Source organism: Ciona robusta, chromosome 7 (genome assembly GCF_009617815.1).
Source record: "Ciona robusta chromosome 7, ASM961781v2".
NCBI classification, from domain to species: domain Eukaryota; kingdom Metazoa; phylum Chordata; class Ascidiacea; order Phlebobranchia; family Cionidae; genus Ciona; species Ciona robusta.
The window spans coordinates 5,474,525-5,495,026 of NC_143241.1; the positions used below are offsets into that span (position 1 = coordinate 5,474,525).

At 34.3% G+C, this 20,502-nt stretch overlaps 2 protein-coding genes across 2 annotated transcripts; one reads left to right on the forward strand and one right to left on the reverse strand.

The window, feature by feature from the left end:
- The first annotated feature begins 4,648 nt into the window (after positions 1 to 4,648).
- Positions 4,649 to 16,138, forward strand: LOC149734126 (uncharacterized). The gene is given in 15 exon segments (XM_089881270.1): positions 4,649 to 4,900; positions 5,273 to 5,469; positions 5,849 to 5,981; positions 6,323 to 6,484; positions 8,012 to 8,103; positions 8,106 to 8,928; positions 10,281 to 11,141; positions 11,692 to 11,747; positions 12,284 to 12,366; positions 12,783 to 12,912; positions 13,331 to 13,433; positions 13,754 to 13,827; positions 14,265 to 14,379; positions 15,040 to 15,124; positions 15,127 to 16,138. Coding segments are annotated over 15 exon segments (3,150 nt in total). The 5' UTR covers positions 4,649 to 4,751; the 3' UTR covers positions 15,214 to 16,138.
- Positions 16,139 to 16,573: 435 nt separating this feature from the next.
- Positions 16,574 to 20,059, reverse strand: LOC149734127 (UPF0193 protein EVG1-like). Its single transcript, XM_089881172.1, has 5 exons — positions 19,472 to 20,059; positions 19,207 to 19,269; positions 18,608 to 18,793; positions 17,332 to 17,472; positions 16,574 to 17,032 (listed from the first exon to the last, which is right to left on the reverse strand). Exons 1-5 carry the CDS (start codon positions 19,560 to 19,562, stop codon positions 16,854 to 16,856), a joined length of 660 nt encoding a protein of 219 aa, XP_089737298.1. The 5' UTR covers positions 19,563 to 20,059; the 3' UTR covers positions 16,574 to 16,853.
- Positions 20,060 to 20,502: the final 443 nt, after the last annotated feature.

The window sequence follows — 20,502 nt, forward strand, 5'->3', positions numbered from 1 at the left end:
AACACGATCAGGATATTTATATATTTTGTGCTAAAGGTGTCCCATCTTCCCCCACCCCACTATATCCTATCTGATGCCAAGTCTATATTATAGTGATAGGCCGTGGTATGTGTGGGTTAAACCAAAAAAATAAAGTTGTCTTTAAAATATCGTCTAAAAAAACAACACAAATATGGCGGAAATATAGTTCTATAGAGTAAGATAACAACCCCGCTTTTAGAGTGACCCGGCTGCGGTAATATGGTTTTGTAAACATGCTTGGGTATAATTACTACCAAGTTGGAAGAGTAAAAGAACGAAAACTTTTCATGTTTACCCCACCCTATAATATATGGTGCAGTGGGCCATCAAAACACCTAGATCCAGGAGTCATCTCATCAACTGACAATACGTATTGCCACGTTTTATCATATAAAGTATTTAATCCAACAAAACAAGAATTAGTATATTTCATTAAAAAGATTTTTTTCAAAAATCTACAAACTATTCCTCTAGAGGCGCTAAATATACTTCCGCGTTTCTTGCGCAATATTGCGTTCCATTCACACGCGCGAGAATTCAATTATTACTTCACGTTTAAACGCTGCTAAAGGCTGCACCAGTACTACCGTGTTGGGCGTTGCATTTTAGTTTCCACCTGTTGCTGTAGAAGAAGCTGCTCAAACTTAAAGAAGATTGTTGACGAATTCTTGCAGTGAATGCCGGTATTTTAATTGTAGATTTATCAGTATATGGGCTTTGCTTTATTTATTTATTGTATTTATTTTAGCCTGTATTTGGTTTTAATGTGTAGTAGGTTGGGGTAAGATGGGACATGTTTGTAATCTTTTTTCCTGCCATTTGGTAGTTAACAAAGAACATTTAAAAAAATGTGTAACCGCAGGTCAGCCAGGTCTATCCTTGGTCACGTAAAGCAATGTTAACTGTTTAAAATACGCTACAGGTGTCCTATCTTACACCACAGTAATATACGTATTATTTCATTTGTAATAGTGGTTTGGTAAAAATAACATTTATATAAGTTTAATAATGTAACTATATACTATGTTTAACTTATCTAATATCTACTGTTTAAGGTTTCCTTCAGCTCGATCACTTGACGTGCGAAACTGTCGGACTTCCATTCGCTCGGGAAAAAACGGATTCGCTCCTTTCGTTCTACAATTTCTTTCGCTTTGAATACGGTTTATGATCGTTCGCTCGTCCGATACGATTTCTTTCAAGTTACGCCAAACATTCGCTGCGTCTCCTCCTCGAAACTTGCGTTGCGTCGCATTACGTTACGATGCGCTCTGCCTCGAACTCAGTTCCTCGCATTATAGGGTACGCTGCGTCGGTTTTGCGCTTTAACACGTCGCCTATATTCGTTTTATCTCGGTACTGCGCGCGTGGGCCCACGCGTTCGTTTTTTGCGGTTAATTGATTCATTTAAGCAAAGCCCAATACTGTAACGTTTGTTAGTTTTTTTTTTCAGTAAAACAAATGGAAGAGATGAACTGAACGGAATCAAAAGAAGCTAAGTATAATAGTTTCATATATATATAAAGAGTATATGGGTTGGGACGTATGTGTGTCCTGGGGTAAAATACTTAACTGTAACTGCAATTGCTCGTCTAGCCTCGTGTGCCTTTATATGGATTGTTTTTTCATAAATGAAATAACCCCTCCCCAAATAATTGCGCTTCAAATTAAGCGGGCATGAGGTGTGTGAAACAGAACACCTGTAATACAATAAATGCAGTTGTCCCACTAAGTGAAAAGTTAAATTAACATTCATTCATTTAACATTTATATATTACTCACACCAATAAGTACATCTCAATTTTCAGAAAGATTAACCAAGCTACGAGCTATATCGACATGCGCGATGGAGTGTGATATTAAGAGCGAAGACGAACTCGAATGGAAGGGAGAATTCATGTAATATGGTAAATGGGCGATCCAATTGATAAAACCCGTTTGCGTATTTAATCTTACTGAAAATATGGCGTACGAAACACAATTGAAGACTATTAAATTGATAAAACCAGTTTGCGTCTTTGATCTCACAAAAATATGCTATACTAAAATTAATTGAAGACCTTCAAAATGTTAATTTATACAATTTTGTTATATTAACCACAGTTTACCCGCTAAAGTTCTGGTTTTTAAATTTCATGTGTTATAATAAACACTATTTAACCGCTAAAGTCCTGGATTTTAACTTTAATACAGCTTTTATTTTTATATAGGAGCAACAGACATTGGAACATGAAGGACGACAACGGCGATTTTATATAAGAACCAAATGGATGGTAAAACGAAAAACGTACATTATGTTATTTTGAATATGCTAATTTTGTTTCGTTCAGATCCGCTTTAGCTAAGCAACAATTCAGCTACAGACAGAAGTACATCCAGACATTATCAGGTGATGCTTTTGATCTGTGCTATTAACGGCTGTTGTTATATTCGGTTATTACATCGGCTTTCAAGTTACAGGTGGCAAAATACGGACGAAGAAAGGATATTTATAGAAGAATGGCTAAAATATTAACGAAGGTTCGTTTTTAAAACCAATCTAATTGACTATGCCATTTTCCTCTTGACTGTAGGAAAAGATGGGACCCTTTGATTCTATTTCCTTGTCCCATCAGGTAGTACACGAAGAACATTTAAAAGAATTATATAAAGCCGTATCTTCACGACTTTCCATAGACCGTTGTTAATTGTTTAAAACACGACCAGGATATCTGGATAGTATGTGCTAAATAGGATGATGATGATGAATATAAAAAGGTGTCCCATCTTCCACACCTTACTATATTAAAATATTAGGCGCCTTACTTTTTATTAATCAAATCTTGTTTGCAAATATATAGGAAGATGGAACGGTCTGGAAAAAGTGAATATGTCCGCAAGATGGGATAGTATACATACGGTACCATGTATGATTATATATGATGTACTACCATTATTGTTAGGTATGCTGGGCTCGGGCAAGCAAGCATGGTGTGTTTAGGTGTATTTGATATATGGCTTTTGTTAATATTTTGGTGTAATGAGCTAGAAGTTAGACGTCTGGGTCGGAGTAGGTCTACATCGTAGAATTAGTATAGTTTATGACTCTATGTAATTATAGATAGACTGTACAGAGTAGGCCTGTGTGTTAGTTCTGTTATGGTGTAATCTGTTAGATTTTATTGGCTGCGCTGAGCTAAGTATGCCAGCGCTCCAGCTTTCTAGTTTGGCCACGGAGCATTGGTTTTAAGTTGTTTGACAATACTCGGATATTTATTTGATTAATCTATTATTATTTTTATTGACTTGTTATTTTTAGTCGTGCTTTTTTTGTAAAATACAATCTTTCCTTGTATATATCCACATAACCAATAAATCCGGTCGGTTATACACCTGCAGTAATATCTGTGCGAAAGTAATACGACTTAAAACCTGATAAATAATATTAATAAAATAGGTATTAAATGTTGTCGGACCTTAAAACTAATGAGAACTAAAACGTCGCAAATTAACCGTCAATTTAAACGGCTAAATCCTGAAAACGAATACTAAACAACTTTGCAGTTTAAACATACGCCAAATTCTCAATGCGTGCCCAAAACCAAATCAACAAAGCCAGTAACTTTATGATTGCCAGTAACTAATGTGAACCTCCACGCGCGACGCAAAAAAACGTGACGCACCGCTGCGCCGGATTTATTTACGCGACAAGCAGTGTGCGAACGCGACATATAGCGGTAAATTATAAATGTGCCCTTGAGCAAGGCACAAGTGGGTGCTGCTCAATCCCACTCGGCGCACGTAATTTAATTTCAATACATTAAAAGTACATATTTTTCGATACATTATTAGTAGGCTGTATAATTTATATAATTTTCGGTTTACTGGCTGTAGCTTTATACGCATCTATTTTTTTCTGTTGCACTATAAATAAAGTATAAAGGGTGGCTTAAGACGGGACAGCTTTAGCACATAACTCGTATTATTGTAATAATAGGTCAAAGCAAAGCAACCACGCTCTGTGGCCAAACGAGACTGCTGAGAGGAGGGTAGGGTAGGGTAGGGTAGGATTTGCTAGGGTAGGTAGAGGATAGCAACGTATGGCCTGTTGGTCTGTTTAGGGTTGTCTGTTGTTATATTGGTAATATTGTATCATTGTTACACTGTTATTGTTTTAACCTCGTTTACAGGTGTGCTCGTTTTCCTTACGTGAATATTGTATTCTGTAAGGGTTTCTGGCCGTAACTAGAAACCCACTACCCTTGGCTGGGGGCTTGTCGTGCCGTAGTGGCTTTCCACCAACGCCAGCCATATAGTTTATGAGGGTATTCTAATTTTGTTTTTGTTTTACAGAAATTTCAGATTGAGAGCCGCTTAATCCATAAAACCAACGCTGCTGGATATCAAGTTTGACCAAATGCGTGCAAATTTGCGTAACGTTTTGTGATTCGTATACTAAGTGATTCGCCAATATTACGCCAATAAACTGTTTTGAACCCTTTTTTTGTTGTAATGTTTAACAGAGAACGTATTCTCTTGAAATACCTTCATTTCAGGCGACAATAAAGAGCTCTCTTGTTTGGTTTTGCCCAAGTAAAAACAAACCAAATATAAAGCAAAGAATTTCGGTAGTTTGTTTTGATAGCCTTTGCTTTAGCACGTAGCTGACGTTTAAGTGACCACTTTCCTTTAATTTTAGACTTTTAGGTGTATAGATTGTGTGGTAAGGCGGTTACGGCGAAATAGTAACGATGGCTTCCAAAGGAATGAAAGCGTTACAAACGTGGTGTCAGCGCAATGTTGAAGGTTACAAAGACGTTAACATTGTAAACATGACAACGTCTTGGAGAGATGGGCTTGCTTTTTGTGCTCTTATACACCGGTTCAGACCGGACTTAATGTAATTTTGTGGTTATTTTATTGCAATTTTTGTCTCATGTGAAAAACACAATATTTGAGCTTTGCGTACTTAAATGATTGCTGTTTTCTTGGTTTTCAGAGTAATAATTAAGGCAGTCCAGTTAAGTTTTGTGGTGAACTTATTTAGTGCTGTGGCAGGGTGTTTAGCCCTCCTGCCTCTAACACAAAGTTACATTAACGAAGTAACATGGTAACTTGTAACCTGGCATTAGGTGTATGAAACAGAACACCAGTGTTATAATGACTGTTGTTTTCTGGATATGCCAGGATAAAGCAAGTTACATACATCCAATAATAAAGGCAGTTCGATTAAGTTTGTAGTGAACTCAAGCCTAATATGTTTCTTTTTCAGTGACTTTGATTCACTTTCGAAAGAAAATGTCCTCCATAATAACCAACTTGCATTCACTGTCGGTGAGAAGGAGCTTGGTATTGCTGCTTTGTTGGATGCTGAGGATATGGTGGCCATGCAAGTACCGGACAAACTAAGCATCATTACCTATGTGTCGCAATACTACAACAGACTTCATAAAATGAAGCCAGCTGATGGTAATTGGCATGGGCCGTTGGGCATCTTAATTTTGTGTTCCTGACTTTTAGACTGATAGTCATTTTAGTTTGTGGCCCCTGTCTTTGAGCCAATAGGTATTTTAGTTTATGGCCTTAATTTTTGAATGATAGGCTGTTTAAGTTTATGGACCCATTTTTAATATCATTTCTACTTAATAGCCTATGTGCATTGTGTATCTAACATAATTCTGTGTCATATTTCTCATTTTGTTTTATTAAAATCTGTGGTGACACTGAAAAAGGGGGTGACCAGTAACACCCGGCACACCTAACAATATGCCCATCTAAATTTTTACATAAAAAAATGACCTGTTCAGATTTTTCATATTTTTAAATTAATAGTTTGTTATTTCTTCAGATGAAAAACCACTAAAAAGGAAGTCTACCCTACAATCTACACCCGAATTTGTTAAAATTAAGAGGAAAGAGCCAGAACCGGTTAAAAAAGTTGGCAGTACGGTATGTCTCAGTTTAAGCACATTATTAATACTGTAATACTGCATGTATCTTTCAAAACAGACATTGCTCCAACCCAGTAGTCACAAATGGGTTGTCCACAAACTGTCAAACATACAAAATTTACTTACAAATATGGTAACCAGTAAGTGGGTAAGAGGTGTATGAAACAGAACACCCGTGTTATAATGACAGCCATGGCCCTGCCCTGTGAACATAAATAAGATGCATTCATTTATTGCAGCATTGTACCTTCATTCCAATACCTAGGCGCCCACAATTGCTGTCGTAACCCAGATTTAGATGCACAAGGTCCATGGTGTTTTACAATGAACTATCTATTATCATTAAACATTTTTTATAAAATATAATTTTTTTTTCCCTTAGTCCAACCACTTGCAATGAACTCAAACTTCACGAAACCATCCTTACCTTCCAAACCTCAAGTATTTAGTGTTTGTGAAATCTGCAAGAAGAAAGTTCATCTTGTGGAGAGGTTTATTGATGAAGGGAAAGTCTATCATAGGCAGTGTCACAGGTACAAGGAGTATAAGTATAACACTTGTTAACGCAGACCAACCAAATATCCTGATTCCTGATCGTGTTTTAAACCATGAACAACGGTCCATGAGAGTCGTGACTCACGACTCGTGAGAATATGGTTTTATAATTCCTTGAATGATCTTTGTTTACTACAAAATGGGAGAAAATGGATTGAAATTGTATCATCTTCCCCGGTTTTATAATTCCTTGAATGATCTTTGTTTACTACAAATGGGAGAAAATGGATTGAAATTGTATCATCTTCCCCCACCCTACCCTACTACAGTCTACAAATTATAAACAACAGGCTTCTGTGGCATGCAGGCATGTTTTTTTTTTATTTCTTTTGCAATCTTTTCAAAGTATATATAGTAGGATGGAGAAAGATGGGACACCTTTCCATTCTAATTCCTTGTCCCATTTGGTGGTAAACAAAAAAATTCAAAGAATTATAAAACCATATTTTCACAACTCCTACAGACCGTTGTTAATTATTTTAATTTCATTACAAATTCACTAATTAGTAATTATATTTTAGTGTAATTGTAGTTAGGACAGAAATTACAAGTTAAGTAATATATTATATATATGTTTATTGTTTATATATAATGATGATAAGCTTAAAGGTGCTGTTCGTAATTATAATGTATGTAATGCATTTTGCAATGTTTGTATGAATCACACACACGCATACATGCATGACTCAAGTTACAAGTATTGTTTTTGGTCAAATCGTTCGAATTGGTTTAAATTAAATGATTCAGTTTGACGTAAAACATTTGGAAACAACAAGTTTGTTATGAGACGAGAAAGTTCCATGCATTGAGAAAAATGCTATGAATTTGTAGATTTTTTAATTTAAATTGAAAAGACAAGAAATTTACATGCGTTAAGCTTAAATATGAGTTTAGAGATTTGTGAATTTGAGTTTGAATTGTTGAGAATCTGAATATTTTTATTACGATTTTATGAATATACATTAAAACAGACAAGAAATTTTCATTGCTTAGCTTAACTATAAGGTTGTAGATTTATGAATTTAAATTGAATTGATGAGAATATTCCTATTAAGGTATTGTTTATCTTAGCACAAGTTAATTAACTACAGTAATTGGTCAGTGTGTGCTTATATCATATAGCAATTTACTAATGTATATGTATATATAACTAATTAGTAAAGTAACTAATGTTCTTTAGAACTAAAACACAGTTTAGTCTGTTGTAGTGTGTTTGTGGTAGATTAATCTAATATGCAACTTGGCTAGTTACAACTAAATGTGCGTTTATTTAACAATATGTATACATAGAATTTGTTTAATCGTTTATGCATTGATACAGTGTACTGTTTATTATTTTTATGTAAGTCTTATCATATTTATACATATGTGTCTGATAAGTTGTAACTTTAGTATTATTTACAAGAAATTTTATGCAGAACAAATTTTTTTTGGTAGGCTAAAGTCTTTAAGTGACATTATTTAAAAGAAATTTAATCTTTATGCGTAATAATTTGTTTTTGCAGGACAAAGTCTTTAAGTGGCATGTACAGAAGAGACAAATCGATAATTTCACAACTTGAAAGCAACAAAAACTCTGAAAAGTTGCAGAAGATAAAGATTCCAAACCTCGCAACACCAACGAGAATAGTTCCTCGAAAAAAGAAGTTAAAAGAAACCCAAGCCGAGTTGCAGATATGATATCTGTGTTTTCAAATGCTCCTAAGCAAAAAGTTAAAGTGAAAAGCGCAGAAAGAGAAAAATCAGTTGAAGAAAATGATAAAAGGGAAGACACAAAAGAGGATACTGTGCCAGTAGTAATTGTACCACAAAAAAATGAGGATAAAAAAATGAAAATCGTGGATACTGATAATATCCAAGCTTCTGAACAGCCAACAACCACTTTTGATGAAACTGAGCAGAAAATAAGAGAAAAAATAACTCCCGAAGTTCCAATACCCACTGCAGGCACTGGAAATGTGACAGAACTTCCAAAAAGTAATGCGGCAAGTTTGGAACTTACAAAAAATAAAGCCGAAGATTCAAAACCTCTAAAAAGTGATGCCACAGACCTAAAAACTGATCTTGCGCAAACAGATATTTCAAGTGAAGTAAAAACAAGCATAAATAGTGATAAAATAATTGTGCAAGAAGACAAACAAATCTCAGAAGAGAGTATTACAAATGAAGAAAGCAATCAGGAAATCAAGGGTTCGAATAATCAACCAAAAAAATCCACAATTGCCCCGGAAATTGTTAAACCAACAGTCGTTGTTCAAGATACAACTATGCTTCCTGCTTTGCTAAAATCGCTTACTGAGGTCCAAGAAAACCATGAAAAGAAGAAAGAAGATCCGAAAAAAAATGATCCTGCACTAACATCCTCTATAGCCCCCCTCATCAGTGAACTCCCAGCTTCTCCAATTAAAAGACCAACTCCAAGGTATTTGTTAAGTTTTTGTTTGATAAATTGGCCAAGACAAAAAGTTTTGTTAAATTTTTGTCCCAATTTTTGTTGAATTTTTTAATTGACTAGACAGAAACTTATACCTGTAGCCATAGGCGTAAAGTTTTACTAAACGTTAGGGTTGCAAAAACCAGAAAAAAAGGAAGTCTTCGCGCCGGTAGGCGCGAAAAAAAAAAACGGTTTGCAACCCTTTGTTTTCGGTTTGCAACCCTTTAAATATGTGCTTTGTAAAAGCTCATACAAACGTAAACGTATTCAGAATTACGTAGGGATGAGACAAATTAAAATTACGCGCGTTCGGCGAGTTCGTGTAATGAGAAACGGTCGAATCCGATTGCCTGGCGAGTGACGTCACAGTAGCTATGTCGCATGCGCCTTTCGTCAAGCCCGCACGAGTGTGTGGTTATCTTACAAACGAAGACCTGTCCGTCGGAAATAGTAGGTTTCCAGAACAAAATATCTCGGAAATAAACTGCCTAAATCGTTTCCAACACTGCTTTATATTTATATGCAATGTTTTCCTCAGGCAAGCAGCATATTTATTACGAAATAGCAGGGATTCACACGTGGATTCATTGCATCATAATAGCGGTTGTTTGAACCTGGCAATTGATTACGACATAATAGCGATTCACACGTTGATTACTGACGTCACAATAGCGATTCACACGTGAATTATTTAGCAAACAGGAGTTTAAATACCAGTTGAATGCGTTTGTGTCGTGAATGACGCATCGGTATTGACATATTTTAACGAACGTAAACGAAGTTTGTTCGCAGTAATAATGGCGTCTTCGTTTGGTCGAACGTAATTCCTTACGCATTATTAGTATGGAGAAAATCAAAGGGTTGCCAGGCAACCCTGCAACCCCGTAACTTTACGCCAGTGCCTGTAGCTGCAATTAACATTGTTTTGTTTTTTGTAGCAATTGCTATTTAATTTTGAAGCATTTACTCAATTTATGTTTGCAACTGCATTTGTTAATTATTTTTAACCTTTGTGTATCACTATCAATTGTTTAACTATAGTACATTAAGTGCTAGACCGTCTTGGTCATGTTAGTTGCATTGTTTAAATGTATTGTTCTTATTAGTAGCACACTGTTATGAATAAAAAGGTTAAGCTAGGGCTAAAATAACCCTTAGTCATACAGGGCTGTTGAATTTGAACAGCTGGATTATAAAAACATTCAGCCTCTATATTATTAGGCTACTATTTGTATATGGTCCTATTCTAATAAATCCTTTGGCCTAAAGCCCAGGTCCTCGACAAGCACCTCACCCACATAAAATAGTTCTTAAATCTTATTTAACCATTCATTCCACAGAGTGAGAATGACAAGTTCAAATTCAGATTCAAAACCTAAAGCAAGACCTCGCTCCTTTAACAAAGTTGATGTCAAACCTAAAATTGAGAGTAAATCGGCAGAAGAACTTAATCCATTTGCTCTTAATGATGATAAGACCGACCATCCTGGAACTCTTGGTGTGGTTGAGAACAATAAAACAACCAAAAACCAGATTGAAAATAAACCAGAAATAAATAAAGTAATAGAACCTTTAAACCCGTTCGAAATGGAAGAAGAAGAAGAGGAGGAAGAAGAAAAAGGGTCCTCGGAGCAAAAATTAAATGATGTTGGGAATCATGGCGATGTTGGAGAAAAAACTGAGATTAAAAAGAGCACAAATCCCTTTGATGTAGATTTAGAAGAAGAAGATGAAAAAGAGGAGGAGGAGGATGGAAAGAATCCATTTGATATGGAAGAAAGTGATGAAGATGGGAGAAATCCATTTGAGATTGAAGAAGAGACGCCAGAGATGAATTCCTATGATGAGAGCTTGAATCCGTTTGGTCTGGACGAAGATGCGGGTAGTGATCCTCCTGATGAAGATATGAAGATTGGGAACAGGGATGTTGGACATCCGATCGCTACTTTGGATCAAAAAATGAAAATCAATGCTGTGAAGAAACCCCTTGATGCCCCTAAACCCCCAACTAGGAAAAAGGCCCCAGCTCCTCCACCCCCTAAACCCCCAGCAGAGGAGAAACAGCTCCAACCCATCACCCTGCCACCCGTAGCCCCACCAAGGCATTCACCTGTCACCACAAAACGAAGAGCCCCGAACTGGAAATCGGACGTTGAGAAAAAGATGGAGGAAATGAACACTAACAATACTGTTGATAAAAAGTGAGTTTTTACAGTAGTAAGTTTTTTTTTTTTTTAAGTTTTTTTTTTTTATAAAACTATTGGTGCACAATTTTTACTGAAACATGTAATGACATTACTGTTGAAAAAAAAAACTTTTGCGAAATTTCTGTGAAAAATTGTTACTTTTGTCCAACCTTAGGTGTCACTTTTTCCCTTTTTGTGAAATCTTGGGTGTCATTGTTAAATACGGTTACACTCATAGTCATCAAATATTAGGAGCCTCCTTAATTGCACATGTAGTATAATTTAACCTTGCTTGTGTGTGTATATATATATATGTAAAAATGTGCCACATATTTTACTGATAATTATGTTGACCATGACATTGTTTAGTTTAGTTTAGTTGCTTGTATAGACACCTACAAGCATAGTAATAATTGGTTAAGAATTAAGATGTAAAACTGTGGTGCAAAAAAATTTGATGTTACCCCTTGTCTTAAAAGTTACGAGGAATATCAAGACTACCTTTAACACTATACCTATCTATGCATAAAACCAGTTGTTTAATTGCTAACTGTTTTATTTTCAGGTTCATACATAGCCCAGAAACAAAGAAAACCCTACCCACCAAGGCTGAAGCAAAACGTAAGTCATTTAAATTTAAGTTTATCATGGCGTAAATGAATGAAAAGGAAGTCCTGTATTTGCACCTTGCATTAAATTGTTCTTTAAACTTGATTCTGATTAGGCCAGAAAAACAGGAACTATTGTAGCAATAGGAAACATTTGCAAGAAATTAATTCTGTATTTGTGTGCGTTTGATTGAAGTGAATATGCTACAATATGTTCCCTATATCCTGAACATGCTGGACCAGTGTTGAGCACTTTGTCAATTATATATTGGTTGTAATACACAACTTGGGGTTCTTTTCAACTCACTGTTGTATTTGTATGTAATCGAATTGTAGTTTTAAAAGAAACATTAAAAAACATAACTGATTTTGTTGTAATTTTGACCCCAAAAAAATTCATGTTTTTACACAACTTAAATTCCCCCCACTAAAAGTAATATTGTTAAAAAAATTGAAAAACAGAACTGATTCTGTCATATTTTTTTTTCAAAAAAGTTTCATGCAGACACAAAACCATGACGGTTTATTTATTAATTTTTATTGAATCAGAAACACCCAACAAAAGCAAGCCACCAATCATAAAACCAGCTCGACCAGCACCAGGTTATGGATTCCCACTTATTAAACGAAGTGTAAGTTTTCTGAGCTTTTATTACGTTTCTGGTTGATGTTTGACCAATTTAAAAGTTACCCTGAACTGTACAATACTTCTGCTACAGGCCCGTAACAATGGGTCATCTTTCTATGCACTCTGGCAAGCTGTATGGCATCAGTACACGTATGTCACCCATGTAGAATTTGCCCCATAATTGGGTTTGGTTTAGCTGAAAAGTCAAATATGTTTACTATTTACATAGTAAAATAATGCTGAATTTTGTGTGATAGAAAACTTTACTTTATTTTATGTGCAACTGTACTAATACGCATAAGACAATAAAATGTATTTATTGTTAATAATAAAAACGTACTAGTACAGTGCCTTTAAAATATCAAATCTTTTGGCATCAATGATGATCACTGAGGTTTAATCCTTGCATCCATGATCCAGGTTAAGTGGGAGATGACGGAAGAAGAGGTTGTGAGCGAGATGGCCATCCTGGATGTTCAACTTAAAGATCTTGAGAAGAAGGGAGTCAAGCTGGAGGAAGTTTTGAGAGATGAGATGGAATTAGAGTCTAGTATGTGTATGAATTAATCTTCTACTTATAACATGTGGGATAAAGCTCAGCTGTAGGTTATTTCGTTCTAATTATCGATATAGTGAATTGGTGACTGTAGTAATTTGTGCGAATCTGACCCTGATCTGGTGTTTATAGAGTTATATGAATGTATGTACTTTCTTTATCCTCGCATGGCTGGAAAACGAGGTTGTTGTAACACAAGTGTTCTGTTTCATACACCTTGTGCGAGTATACGAGTTACCACGAACGTAACTTTATGGGTGTTTATTTTTTGTGGAATTTTTTTTTTTTTTTCGTATGGCTATCAATTTAGACAACCCATTGCCATTAGTGACCATTAGGTTGAGCAATTGCCTTTATGTGTCCCGCTCTAACTTAATAAACTATAAATATACAGATTCTCATTTTTTTTCAGGCAACGAAGTAAAAACCGAAACTGATCAATTACTTCGCGAATGGTTTGACTTAGTTCATGATAAGAACAAGTTGGTACGAAGGGAAACAGACCTTGTGTATTTGTAAGTTAACCTAAAACTTAGGTTTCAATGCGTTTGGCCATATGCCACCTTGATTGATGTAGTTTCCTGTTTGACCACTGAGTGTGACTATATTTTAGCCATGTTTATGTTAAATATATTAAGATGGGGCACCTTTTTTCTTGTCCCATTTAGTAGTAAAAAAAGAACATTAAAAGAAAAAGTAAAAAAAGAATCAAAGAACTATAAAACTAGATCTTCGCAATTCCCATAGATCGTTGTTAATTGTTTAAAACACGATGCGGACATTATGTGCCACAGGTGTCTCGTCTTACCCCACCCCACCATATCTACTTTTACAGAATGCAGCAACAAAGGTTAGAGCAAGAACATGCTGATGTTGAATATAAGATACGTAAACTACTCAATAAACCAGGTATGATTTCCTAATTAAATATAGATTCCTTTATTCTGTTCTATATATGTGAGGTCCTATAGCTTGTCACGACATAGAATTAGAACCTTGATTTAGGCCGCTAGTACCCATTTTAGTGACCGCTAGGTTGGAGCAATGTTTTTCGTCCTGTCCAAGTACATGTATGCCACAATCTGTAACAGTATCAGTGTTGAGTCTTGAACTCAGTATCCTTCGGTTACAATGCAAGCACATAATATATAGTATGACGAAAATTTAAAAAAAATGAAAAATTTCTTCTTGAAAAAATGAACTATTTGCTTTAAGTGAAACAACTATTTAATTCGAATTGATATTTGAACATTACTGTTTGAGAAAGTTTGACAAAAAAGGAATTTCTCTTTCCGTAGTTTGACTTCATGAAGAATTATTTATTACGAGTTTATTAATCTTTACAGATGGTGAGAAAACTGAGGAAGAAAAAGAAGAAGAGAGTAACCTCCTGGATCAACTTGTGCAGGTTGTGGAGCGACGTAACGTTATTATTAATTCCATTGAAGAGGCGAGAGTCAAGTGAGTTATTTGGTTTGCTGACGTTATAAGTCAGTGTGTGGCATTAGGCTTTTTATTTTACATTCACCCACAAAGTTACATACATGGCAACTTGTATGGTGGCACGAGTTGTATAAAACAGAACACCTGTGTTATAATGACTGTCGTTTTCTGGCCATGCGAGTATAAAGCAAATGACAAAAATAAATTTTAGTACATTCCCTATTCAGTGGTCTAAGTTAAAATATTGAAATAAATATGTAATTTAACACAGTTACAATAAATGTAATTTTTATCCTTTGCGAGCCAAAAGATATCATAATAGTGTGAAAAAGAGCCTAGTTATACACCACATGCTTATTTACAGTTCTATGCTGTTCAAACCACATACAGTAACCTGAATTTTCTGGGTGAATTTTTACATGATAATAATGAATGTAACTTGCTTTATCCTTGCATGGCGGGAGAATAACAGCCATTGTCACACGAGTGTTCTGTTTCATACACCTTGTCCTAGTTCTGTTTCATACACCCTGTGGGTTCTTGATTTTTTGATTTTTTTTTATATATGGCAAATTGGACAACCCATTAGTGACCACTTAGTTGGAACCAACTGTGGCATGGCGCATACAATAACCGACTTTGCCACGGAGCGATACTTAATATTGCTTGATACCCCAGGGAGGAAGAAGAAGATGCAGCTTATGATCGAATGAAGATCCAGATGGATTCTCCTCCCGACTCCGACAATTCCAAGAAGAAGAAGAAAAAAAAAAAGTCAAAAAAATGTTCAGCAAGAAAAAGAAATCTTCAAAACATGATGCTGAACCAACAGAGCAAACATCCAATACCTGATTATTGGTTTTATTATTTATCAACTTTTATTTAACTGCTCATTGTTTTATTCCATCCAGCAAAGGGTGCTGGCACCTGCATTTGCACTTGTGTTTTAAAAAAAGTGAAATCTGTTAAATCATAACTACACATTTAAATTTTTTTAAATATAATAGAAAACTGCATAGATATTTATTGAAAAATTTGCAAGAAGAAATTCCCTGGCCTAAATCCTAGGACCCAGTATTCGCCATGCTTTGGGACCTCACCCACATAGAATAGAAGGAAAAATATTAATTTAAAATAAATCCTAAGCATTCTGCAATAAAACCTTTAGTGTGTTTGGCTATCTACTGTATTTAAAACGCAGTATGTCATATTTGGCAGTATTCTTACGTGCCTTGCTTGCTTATGTTGCAATATAACTACAGACTTACCTGTTCATTTCTGCCATGCCTTTAATTCATAATATATTTGATGCTTGCTTGATTGCCATAGTAATTCATGTTAACATACTCTAAAGACATTTGTGTTGTGTATAGTAGAGTGGGAAAGATGGGACAACTTTTATTTCATTTTCTTTTTTATTCAAAGAATTATAAAAACCTATCTTCACGACTCCCATAGACGTTGTTTTTTTTTAACACGATCAAAATATTTGGATATTATGAGCTAAATGTGTCCCGTCTTTCCCCACCCTACTATATCTATAATGCCCACAAAGCATTCTGCTCCTATGCTGGCCATGGGTAATGGGGGCTTAATCAAACCGAATACATACAAATAGTTTTCTTAATTCCAAATACCACCCTAAAATAGTGCAACTGTAAAATGTATTTCACAAATTGCTTTCTTCTGCTACTTCTAACTTGTACTATCTAATCTACAGTTTCGTAAATTGTTCTTAATTATTGTAAGCTTTATTCACACCCTTCTTGCTCAACAGTGTTTCCTTATATGTTTTACAAATATTTTAATCATTCATCCGCTGCATTAAATCTACTGCTACCATAAGATACTGTGAAAAAATGACACCGAATAACTCCTGGATTAAGGTGCAGTGGTAGGTTTTCTAGCAACTTGGTCGGCGCCATGGCATAGTGGTTAGCGCGCTTGCCTGTATCCCAGAGGTAATGGGTTCATAGCTGGACGCTGCTACCACTGTGGGCGTATGTGTCCTTGGGCAAGACACTTAACAGCACTTGCTCCAACCCAGTGGTCACTAATGGGTTGTCCATTGGTAAATAATGGGTTGTCCATTGGTAATTTCTAACTTAGTAGACACTTACAGTGAACAAAAAAGTTACTTATCAGTTGCATTACAAGTTACATGAAACTGAACACGTGTGTTACAATGACTGTCATTGTCTTGCAAAGCAGGATAATGGTATAATTTAATTTAATGAAGTTCGGTGATAAAATAGTAGCCATGGACAACTTTCACAGTATTTTACAGTTAAATAATAAATACAAGTTGAATAAAGAATACAGTTAACTCAAGGGGTATGAACTAATTTACCAAATATTAGAAAGCACACACTGGTAACATAGGCCCAGTGTATTTTTAATCTACCCACGTACACTGTAACACCCTTGGAAAGCACAAGCTTTTTTAACATTACGTTCTATATAGAATAGAACTAATTGTTAACAGTTTATTCCTATGATTCAGAGTTCATAATTGCGCTTTCTAATTTTTTCGATCGTTGTTTGTCGATCATTTCCATTTCTCTAATAAGCAACGAGATTTGTGAAGCTATGATTGGTCGATATTTACTGCCTTGTCCGGCACTTTCCATGTCTTCTAGAAACTTCTTTCTTTCCTCAATTTCTTTCTCAACTAAAAAATAAATTTTGTCAGTTAAGATGTAGGTATGAATAGGTGTATTTTATTTATCCTCACAAAGCAGGGTAACGACAATTGTTTTTTTAACACAGGTGATCTGTTTCATACACCTCATGCCCACTTACGAGTTACCATGTATGAAACTGTTGATGGTGATCAATGTATGTGCATTTTAATAATGTATTTTAGACAACTAACAAAAAACTGCTCAGTAAGAGCAATTGCCATTGGTTAATTTTATTTTCTAAAACACCAAATTGTTTTACATTTATTTATACTCCACTCTATCTTACCTTCTTCAAACCTATCAATTCTTGGTAATTCTTTCATCTTTTGTCTTTCCTCTGCAAGTTTTTGTAGCTGGCTCTTTGGTTTCACATCTTCACCATAAGCCATGATGTTTGATAATCTTTCCTTTTCTTTATCCAGAGATTCTGTCGAATAAATGTGACATTAATGTGATGGAGACTGGAGAGCATATGAGACTCCTGAGTCCTGTGTATTAGCAATTCCTCTAAAGCCAATGTTCGTTTTATGGGTAACGTATATTAAAATAACACCTAAAACATACTTCTGCCAAATTTAATTAATTTACAGAATTTTATTAATTTTTTTTATAGGGTAAATAAGGTTATAAACCAATATTTATGTTTTCATTTGCAAGCATACATTAAACTAATGGCTAAAACAGGACTCCGTCCAACTTGATATAAAAATTGAATAAGATTTTTATATAAGCATACATGGTGCATTGGCAGTGATTATTAGCACGTCTTCATCTAGCCTAAATGTTACAAAATCAAGACTTTCTGCTTTTACCATTTTAAGCATATGTGCAACAATAGAGCAACCCACTTGTACTTTGACAGTGGTCTAAATTATCACTCATGTTTAAAAAATAACCCGCAGCCCAAGTTAAAACAAAACACCAGGGTTATAAAGAATGCTGCTCAGCTGTCATAACAAATAAGATAAATTTATTCAATGAATGATCTATAAATGTCAAAATTTTAAATCTTTCGTCAAAAGTTCAATTTTTTTTGTCAAAATTTTAAATCTTTCGTCAAAATTTTAAATCTTTCGTCAAAATTTTAAATCTTTAGTCGAAATTTTAAATCTTTTGTCGAAATTTTAAATCTTTTGTCGAAATTTTAAATCTTTCGTCAAAATTTTAAATCTTAGGTCAAAAATTTTAAATCTTTTGTCTAAATTTTAAATCTTTTATCAAAATTTTAAATCTTTCGTCAAAATTTTAAATCTTTCGTTAAAATTTGTAATTTTTGATAAAATTTTATTTTTTCGTTAAAATTTTAAATTTTTTGTTAAAATTTCAATTTTTTTTGTCAAAATTTTAAATCTTTCGTCAAAATTTTAAATCTTTCGTCAAAATTTTAAATCTTAGGTCAAAAATTTTAAATCTTTTGTCTAAATTTTAAATCTTTTATCAAAATTTTAAATCTTTCGTTAAAATTTGTAATTTTTGATAAAATTTTATTTTTTCGCTAAAATTTTAAATTTTTCGTTAAAATTTTAAATCTTTCGTCTAAATTTTAAATCTTTTTAACTTACTTATTGGTTTAGGAACGTATTGTGGTCTGTCATAAGCTCCACTCTCCTCAATTTCATCCCGTGTCCTCATCGAAGAGGAGGCTTGTCCTCTCATTGTAAAGGCTTTCTGTGGAGGAGGAAAGCTCTCAATCCTCATTTCCCGCTCACTGGACGTGGGAGAAACTTTTAGAGGAAGAGCTTTTCCCTCTGTTAAGCAAACATTTTAGAGAAATTTTGGCAGAAACTGATTTGTATTATGTAAAAAATTCTTAGTTTTATACAGATACATATAGTGTGCTTTTTATAGATAAATGTATATGACTTATTTATTCTTCTGTGGCAGGGCAGTTGCAGTTGTTATAACATGACTGAGTGTTCTGTTTTAAACACATCAGGCCTGCTTATCAGCCACTTATGTTGTTATGTAAATATGTGGGTGGGTATTTTAGAGAAATTTTTCCGTTCTTTTAGCCCCAAACCGTATCTCAGGTCTAGGTAAGCGCTCTAACCAACATGCCACAGAACAAATACCATAGATAACGATAATTTATATTATTTATGTCATTATTTTTGCACTGTTCCTGAACCTTTATATAAAATACCTTTAACTCAAACCTTACTTTTTAAGGAATCTGACAAAGCTCGACGTTGAAAGTTGGTTAATTTTGATTCCTCCATCATTACTAAAGAAATAATAAAATCATATCAAAATATCTAAACAGGTTTTTATGAAATTCAAAACTTTACATAGTTTGTTTTACTAAGTATATTTAGGAGAGCATTCGAAGAATTTAAGACGTTTTGGAATTTTTAATTAATTTTTTTAAATTTAAGATGGATTATACTTAAATTATAGATTCAATTGTGATTAATTTGGTGTTTTACCTTTTAGGAGATCTTTAGTTCCAGCTGACAATGGAGCTGTATTGGAAGCTCCAAACAACCCGCCTGCTTGTACGGCATGTCTTTGGGCCATTTTAAGTTAAACAGCAATAAGTTATAAACTAAACGGTTAAATCCAATTACACAGTTTTATAATATACAGGCAGATTACAGTAGATTGTTTTTTTTTTGGTAAAAATGTTTTGGCTTTCCTTTTGTTATGGTTACCAGACGCTATTTTCATAGAAATTGTATTTCGCCAGTGTTGCCAACAATATTTTGTCATTTATTTTTCATTAAATTGGCGCATACATTCGTACTTCAACACTTTATTTAAAGGCAAATTTCTTTAACTTGTATATTTATGTACGTAAGAAGCACATAGTTATTTGAATATGCTATAAATAGTGCGTTTTATGTATTATCGTGCCGCAATTGTGATTTCTTGTGTAACGTACTTCGGTTTTTACCAGAGTCCGTATATAAACAGTTTATATACGGACTCTGGTTTTTACTATAACTGTATTTCGTTTCTATGAACGCTACAGAACGCAATATTTGTAAGGGTAAAACATAATTTTTTAAAAGCTTTGTACAAATATAACAGCTTAACTTATCTTTATAACACTTATGCTAGAAAAAAACCTTTTAAATTAGGACTCCATCTAAATTTATTTGCATATTCTTTACAGATACAGATATAGCTTGTTGGAGAATATAAGTCAAAAATGATGTGTGAAATTGGCAAACTGACTTGAAAACCTAAATTGTATTGTTTTTTTTAAAACAAGATGGTGAAATTGACTGAAAAACTGGTTCTGGCTAGAGCTCGTGCAAATGATCTGTCAAATGTGAAAACTTTAAACTGCTGGTATGTTTTTTTGTACAGTATAGGCCTAGTCATTTAATATTCAAATGTGTTTGGTAGCTATGTAATAAAAATATCAAATAGGCTACCATTATATATATAATACATTTGCATTTATTACAATATGTGCCAACTTATTTTAACGTTAGTGAAAGAAAAACTTAAT

Bases quoted from the DNA above. Each gene is read 5' to 3' on its own strand.
- LOC149734127 (XM_089881172.1), bottom strand. From the start codon at position 19,562: ATGGCCCAAAGACATGCCGTACAAGCAGGCGGGTTGTTTGGAGCTTCC. The intron at 19,270-19,471 runs GTAAAACACCAA...TTATTTCTTTAG, and splicing joins AACTAAAGATCTCCTAAAAG to TAATGATGGAGGAATCAAAA. The intron at 18,794-19,206 runs GTAAGGTTTGAG...TTTGCTTAACAG, and splicing joins TTTGTCAGATTCCTTAAAAA to AGGGAAAAGCTCTTCCTCTA.